This window comes from Mastomys coucha, unplaced genomic scaffold (assembly GCF_008632895.1).
Source record: "Mastomys coucha isolate ucsf_1 unplaced genomic scaffold, UCSF_Mcou_1 pScaffold7, whole genome shotgun sequence".
NCBI classification, from domain to species: domain Eukaryota; kingdom Metazoa; phylum Chordata; class Mammalia; order Rodentia; family Muridae; genus Mastomys; species Mastomys coucha.
The window spans coordinates 59,637,102-59,643,713 of record NW_022196913.1 but is presented as its reverse complement, the minus strand read 5'-3'; the positions used below and the strand labels follow the sequence as shown (position 1 = coordinate 59,643,713).

The 6,612-nt window shown below is 39.2% G+C and overlaps 1 protein-coding gene across 7 annotated transcripts in view; it reads left to right on the top strand.

The window, feature by feature from the left end:
- The window catches only part of Uimc1 (ubiquitin interaction motif containing 1), a 78,239-nt gene that overhangs the window by 24,830 nt on the left and 46,797 nt on the right, over positions 1 to 6,612 (top strand). For all 7 annotated transcript variants that reach the window (XM_031358155.1, XM_031358153.1, XM_031358156.1 and 4 more), the window contains one exon: positions 4,906 to 4,991. In XM_031358155.1, coding sequence (XP_031214015.1) covers positions 4,906 to 4,991 — 86 coding nt within the window. The remainder of the gene's footprint in view (positions 1 to 4,905; positions 4,992 to 6,612) is intronic.

The following is a 6,612-nucleotide window of genomic DNA, read 5'->3' as shown; positions in this document are numbered from 1 at the left end:
AAAAAAAAAAAAAAAAAAAAAGAACCTTGGTATGGTGGTACCTGTAATCCTAGCACTCGGGAGGGTGAGGCCGTCTGGCCAGCCTAGGCTACACGGTGAGATCTCGTCTCAAAAAACAAAACAAAACAAAACAAAAACAAACAACACAAACCCCAATAGTTATCTGCTATCCAACCACCAAAGGCAGTCATCATCATCTCTATACATATAAAACACATTTTTATTTTCAGTTCTAAGCAAAATGGAGACTCTTCTGTACAAACTTTGTTCATTTCTTTTACTTTATAATTTACCAGAAATCTTTCTCCACTTATTCTGATATATATCAACACATTATTCCATCTTGTTAGTGTATACCATATTTTCTTTTCCAAACTTTTTATTTTTAAAACGTTTTTCTACAGACGATGTTTTAAAATATTCAAGGAAATGCAAATTAAAAATATATATTTGTCTTTAAGCTACACCTTCTAGCCAGACATTTCCCCTCTCTGGATTCAATCCATGCTACTAATTTTTAGTGTATCCTTCCATGATATTTTATGTAATATAAAATATATATATTTTCTCCATTTTTTTTTGACAAGTGTCAATGTGAAAATCACAGCTCTCATCTCAGAAGGCATAAGAATTAATTTATTCTGCAGCCAAATATGAATTGCTGGGAACACAGATTTAAGTTACCTCAAATTACACGTTCCAGCAAGGTATCAGTTTTATGAAGGTTTTATAGTAACTGAACAAAGAAAGTTAAAGATAAAAACACTTTTCAAGGACTCTGGAGAAGTGGCTCAGTGGTTAGGACCACTTGCTGCTCTCCAGAGGACCCGGGTGGGACTCCCAGTTCACAGCTCTCTATAAGTCTAGCTTCATCCAGGTGATCGAATGCCTCTGTCTTCTGAGGATAGCAGCATTCAGTGTACATATACCCTCATGTAGACACACACCTTTACACAACTAAAAATAATAAAAATATATTTAAAAAGAAAACATTTTTCAAATAACAATAGGAACATCAGATTGCAGTAAAAATGAGGAAATCTCTGTATAGGGCTCAGTTACTGTCAGATGACATTCTTAGCTTTTGGGTTGGTGGGAGCTAGGAGTCTGCTCATATATTCCACTACCTAATAGTCAAAAGAATGTTTATTCACACACACCGGTGATCAATAAATGGCTACTTTGGGACTAAGAAAATTTGGTTCCAGATATGCAACATTACAGTCTTTCCACAGTCATTGAGGTTCTAATCAATTAAACAGCCTTGTAGAATGAACAGTGTAGATGTAGCTTTTTTTTCTGGGAACCTCAGTTCCTATCGGTTCTCATGAAGCCCAGGCTTGCCTCAGACTTGTTTTTTTTTGTTTTGTTTTTTTGTTTTTTGAAACCCTCAGACTTATTAAGTAGCAAGGATGACCTTGAACTTGTGATCCTCTTGCTTTTGTCTCCCAAGTAGTGGGGTTACAGGCAAGTACTTTTATTCTGTGCTTTATATAGTGCAGGGGATGGCATCCAAGACTTCATGCATGCTAGGTAAGCACTGCCAACTGAGATATGTCTGTAGCTCTCTGCCTGTCACTTAAACAAACGGTAGTTTACTGTATATATTCTTTTGTTCTTTTTATTTAGTAATTCTGAGATCATTCTATAACAATACTCAGTTTAACACACACACACACACACACACACACACACACACACACCATACTTTATTTGGAGATATGGGATATACTGGTATTGGATAAAGCATGACTTATTCAGTAGCTGACTGGTGAGCATGTAAGTTGTCTCTAGTATTTCTCTGTCCCAAGTAGTCCTGTATTAGCACCTTGAACAGAGGACATTAGATCTACATGGGAGATAGTTGTAGGATAATTTATAATATAGATACAATGATGGATCTGAGGCTGCTTACATTAGTTTTGTTAACTATTACCAAATTGTCATCTATAGAAAATCATATATTTGCATTCTCATCAGAGGTATATGAATGCTAGCCCCTCAAACCTGGACCAGCATGATATTCAGATTGATGGATATTTCCTGATATAGAGATGAAAAAATCTCTATATAGTGTTTTTGTCTGTCTGCCTGTCTTTCTCTCTCTTTCTTTTTCTTCCTTCCTTCATTCCTTCATTCCTTCATTCCTTCCTTCCTTTCTTCCTTTCTCTCTCTCTCTTTCTCTCTCTCTCCCCTTGTGTGTGTGTGTGTATGTGTGTGTGTGTGTGTTCTGTGTGCACAAATGCCATAGTGTGCAAGGTCAGAAGTGCACTTGCAGGGTCCAGTGCCCCTCCTCCACCATGTCACTCCTTGGGAGGTAATCTGTCACATAGGCTCAGACAGTTTCCGACTTCCTTCTTTCTCATCATGGTAGATTTCTAATTTTGCTTCTGGTGACTTTTTCTAATGAACCCAATCTCCTTTTGGGGACATTTAAATTGCTTCTTAGTCTCTTTCTAATATGGCTAGATAGTATTATGTGTGGACATTGTTCATCTTGTTTCTCTACCTTCCTTTAAACTATTTAAAAATAGGAATTGTTATTTCCCGTTTCATAGCTGTGAAAATTGATACTAAATGGCTTGCTAAAGACACAAAATTATTAAAATACAAAAGTCAAAACTATATTTTAGGAATACTTTTAGGAGCTATCACTTCATAAATCTTTATTGTAAGGAAAATTAAACAAATACTGTAACTAGAGAAACTAAAAAATTCAAAGTCTAATAACAGAAATAGTAATAAAAACTTTACTAATAAAACAGAATACTCTAAAAAGTGTACTTAATGGATTTGTAGTTATATGATGCTTTATAATATTCAGAAGAAAGTTAGGGTTGTGTGCTGAGCTCAATCGGTGTTCTATAAGAGCAGCAAGTGTTCTTAATTTTGAGCCATCTCTTCAGCACCATCTTTATGTAGTTGTAAGGATAAAAGTGAGTTTGTATAAAATGTCTAGTGCAATGCTTTTGGGCTTTTTTTTTTTGGTGTGTGTGTGTGTGTGTGTGTGTGTGTGTGTGTGTGTGTATACACACATTATATGCAAGCGTGTTAGAGGTTGGAGGCCAGAGGTTGACATTGTCTTTGTTACTTTCCATTTTACTTAAAAAAAAAAAAGCACTGCACTTTTAAAGATGTTTATTTATGTATGTATGGGGGGGTGGTTGTAAGAACACACAAGGAAGGTCAGAGACAGCTTGTGGGAATCAGTTCTGTCAGTTGCTTGACATGGGGCTTGATACTTCAGAGACATCTCTCCAGTTTCCTAAGTCAGCAGAAATGTGTTATGTGGACGCTAGGTGTCAGTGTTTCCTGTTTTTCTTTTTCTTTTCTTTTCAAAGAAAAAATTCATTACTTAATTTAAAGAGTTGGGTGCATTATTTATTGTTGCTGTATTTTAATGCAAAGGTTTTTAGAAAGTTATATTTGTATGTGTGTGCGCGCTCGAGAGAGAGAGAGAGAGAGAGAGAGAGAGAGAGAGAGAGAGAGAGAGAGAGAGAGAGAGAGAGAGAGTGTGTTTAGGTCTGAGGGTAACCCCTGGGGAATCATTTCTCTCCTTTTGCTATATGAGGCCCAGGGATGGAACTCAGATTGTCAGGCTTGGTGGCAAGTGCCTTTTCTCCTGAGCCATGTTGCTGGCCCATTGCTGCTGTCCAACTTTTCTTTTGATTATAGGTTCAGTTTTCCTTCCTTTTACGTTCTCCTTTCCTCGCCCCTTCTTTTATACATCATCATTTATTAGAACTGTAGAGGGATGCCAAGCCTGTTTAGGGGATGGATAATATGCTGGACCCTGCCAACGCTCCCGAGTGGCCAGAGCGGCTTTCTGGAAGAAGCTTCCTAGTTGAGGGCTTTCTTAGAAAGCCACGTAGGGTGGCATTACTCGCTTTCTTCATGGAACGCATTCTGTAGACCAGACTAGCCTTGAACTCACAGAAATCTGCTTGCCTCTACCTCCCAAGTGCTGGCATTAATGTACCATTATGCCTGGGTTATTATTTTGTTTTGAGGCAGGGCCCCTTATATAGCTCTGGCTATCCAGGAGCTTGATATATAGACAAGGCTAGCCTTGAGCTCCCAGGTATCTGTCTGCCCGCCTTCTAAGTGCTGGGATAAAAGGCATGAGTTAGTATGGCTGGCCTTTTTTATTCTTCTTATTAACCCAATCTCCTTTTGGGGACATTTAAATTGCTTCTTAGTCTATTTCTAATATGGCTAGATAGTATTATGTATGGACATTGTGTATCTTGATAATTTAGAAATTTTTTTATTTTTTTTATGTTTTGAGGAAGAAACTCGGGCTTCGGAGAACATTGAATTGGAACTGGTTGCCGTGCAAGCATGAGGATCTAAATCCCATCCCTAAAACCCGTGTAGAAAAAGGCTGGGTGTGGTGGTGGCTGGAGAGTTGCAGACAGGTGCATGGATACCTTGAGGCTAACCATCCAGCTTAGGCAGGGAGGTCAATGAGGGAGGCTGTTTAAGAAGAAAGGTGCTTGTCACCACTAAGAAAGAGGACCTGAATTTGATCCTCAGAACCCACATGGTGGAAAGTGAGAGCTGACTCTTGCACTTTGTTTGACTTCCACATGTGCACCAGTGACCTGTGCACCCCTTCCTCAAAGATAAACAAACAAAAAACAGCAACACGCAAGGTGGGCTCGGCTTAGTGTAGTGCTGTGTGCCTTTAACCCCAGAAGAGGGTCTCTGTGAGCTGGAGCCAGCCTGCTCTCCATATAGTGAGACTGTTATAAACAAAGAACCTAAGGCGGCTAGAACTTCTGAGGACTGGCATCCAGGGTTGACCTCTGGCTTCCACGTGTACATGTAAACATGCACTAAATAAGTAACAAAGGAAGAAATAAGTCCTCCTGTGTATTCAGGATGTTTCCTGTATCTTTCCAGTCTTCCCAAGGTCTGTTTGTTGAAGAAACGTCTGGAGAAGTTCCAAAGAGTTCTGAAGGAGACGACTCTGTGCCTGCCTCACAGAGGTGAGGATGTATTCCGCTGTGGGTCTCGGGTCTCTAACCACAGTATGAGGGTAGGGAAGAGGAACCTCTTGAGAGAAACAATATACATGGAAAACTTGCCAGGGAGCTCTTCTCTCCTTTATGTTCCAAGGTTGGAAATCATTTTTAGATGTAAGTTTGCAAATGTGTATCTCTTAGAAGCCTAAAATATTAAGCTTGGAAGAGATCATAAAGGTTTTCTTACCCACTCTAGTCATCTTAGCATGAATCTCACGGTTTATTGCTGTTCTCTAATCTATCCTAGCTTACTACACTGATTCTTTATGGCTTGTCTTCCTTTCTTTCTTTCTCTCTCTCTCTCTCTCTTTCTCCTTTCTTTCTTTCTTTCTTTCTTTCTTTCTTTCTTTCTCTCTCTCTCTCTTTCTCTCTCTCTCTCTCTCTCTTTCTTTCTTTTTTGGTTATGTTACTTTTTTCTTTTAGATTAGCATACAGAACAATAGGTTTCATGTCACCTCCATATATTTGTTCCATTGTTCTCATTCACTTGCCTCCCTCATTGCTCACTGTTCTCTCGGTGGCTTCTCTCCTGTCCAGATATTTCCATTTTCTTCTGGTTAGTCCATAATTCTCTCTCTCAAAAATCTTTTTCTCCTCCTCTTTTTGGTTTTTGGAGACAGAATTTTTCTGTGTAGGCCTGGCTATCCTAGAACTTGGTCTGTGGACCAAGCTTTGAACTCACAGAGATCTACCTGCCTGTCTCTGTTGTTCTCTCTCTCTCTCTCTCTCTCTCTCTCTCTCTCTCTCTCTCTCTCTATCTATCTATCTATTTACTTATTTATTATTTTTTCGAGACAGGGTTTCTCTGTGTAGCCCTGGCTGTCCTGGAACTCACTCTGTAGACCAGGCTGGCCTCGAACTCAGAAATCCACCTGCCTCTGCCTCCCAAGTGCTGGGATTAAAGGTGTGCGCCACCACCGCCTGGCCTTGTTCTTCTCTCTCTTAAGGTCTCATTCTCCCCTTACTTGGTTCATGGTCTACAAATACACATTAACATGCATTACATAATAGGTTTATATACAATATGTATAAATCTAGCTTTTACATAGGAGAACATGGTATGTGGTCTTTATTTTTCTGAATCTGGCTTATTTTGTTTGTGATCTTGCATCCATTCTTTTTCCTGAAAATGTTATGATTTCATTTTTTATAGCTACAGAGCTTCATTGTGTATATGAACATTGTTTATCCATTTACTGATGAAATCTAGGCTGATTCCATTTCTTGGTTATTGTGAATAGTGTGACTTTAAACACGGATATGCAAGTATGCCTGTGGTATGTTGACTTACAGTTCTTCAGGTACATACCCAGTGTGGTATGGTATAATGTAGCTGGATTATATGGTAATTCTCTTCTCTCTTTCTTTCTCTGTGTCTTTTCTCTCCTTTCCCTCCCTTATTCCTTCCCGCCCTTATCATCTGTCTGTCATGGAACCTCCATACCCATAGTGGCTATAAAATTTAAACTTCCTTTAAGCCGCATCCTTACCAGCATTTGTTATTCGGTTTCTTGGTAGCCATTCCAGCTGGAGTAAGATAGAAGTGCAAGGTGTTTTCTTCTCCTCTCTCCTCCCCTCCCCTCCC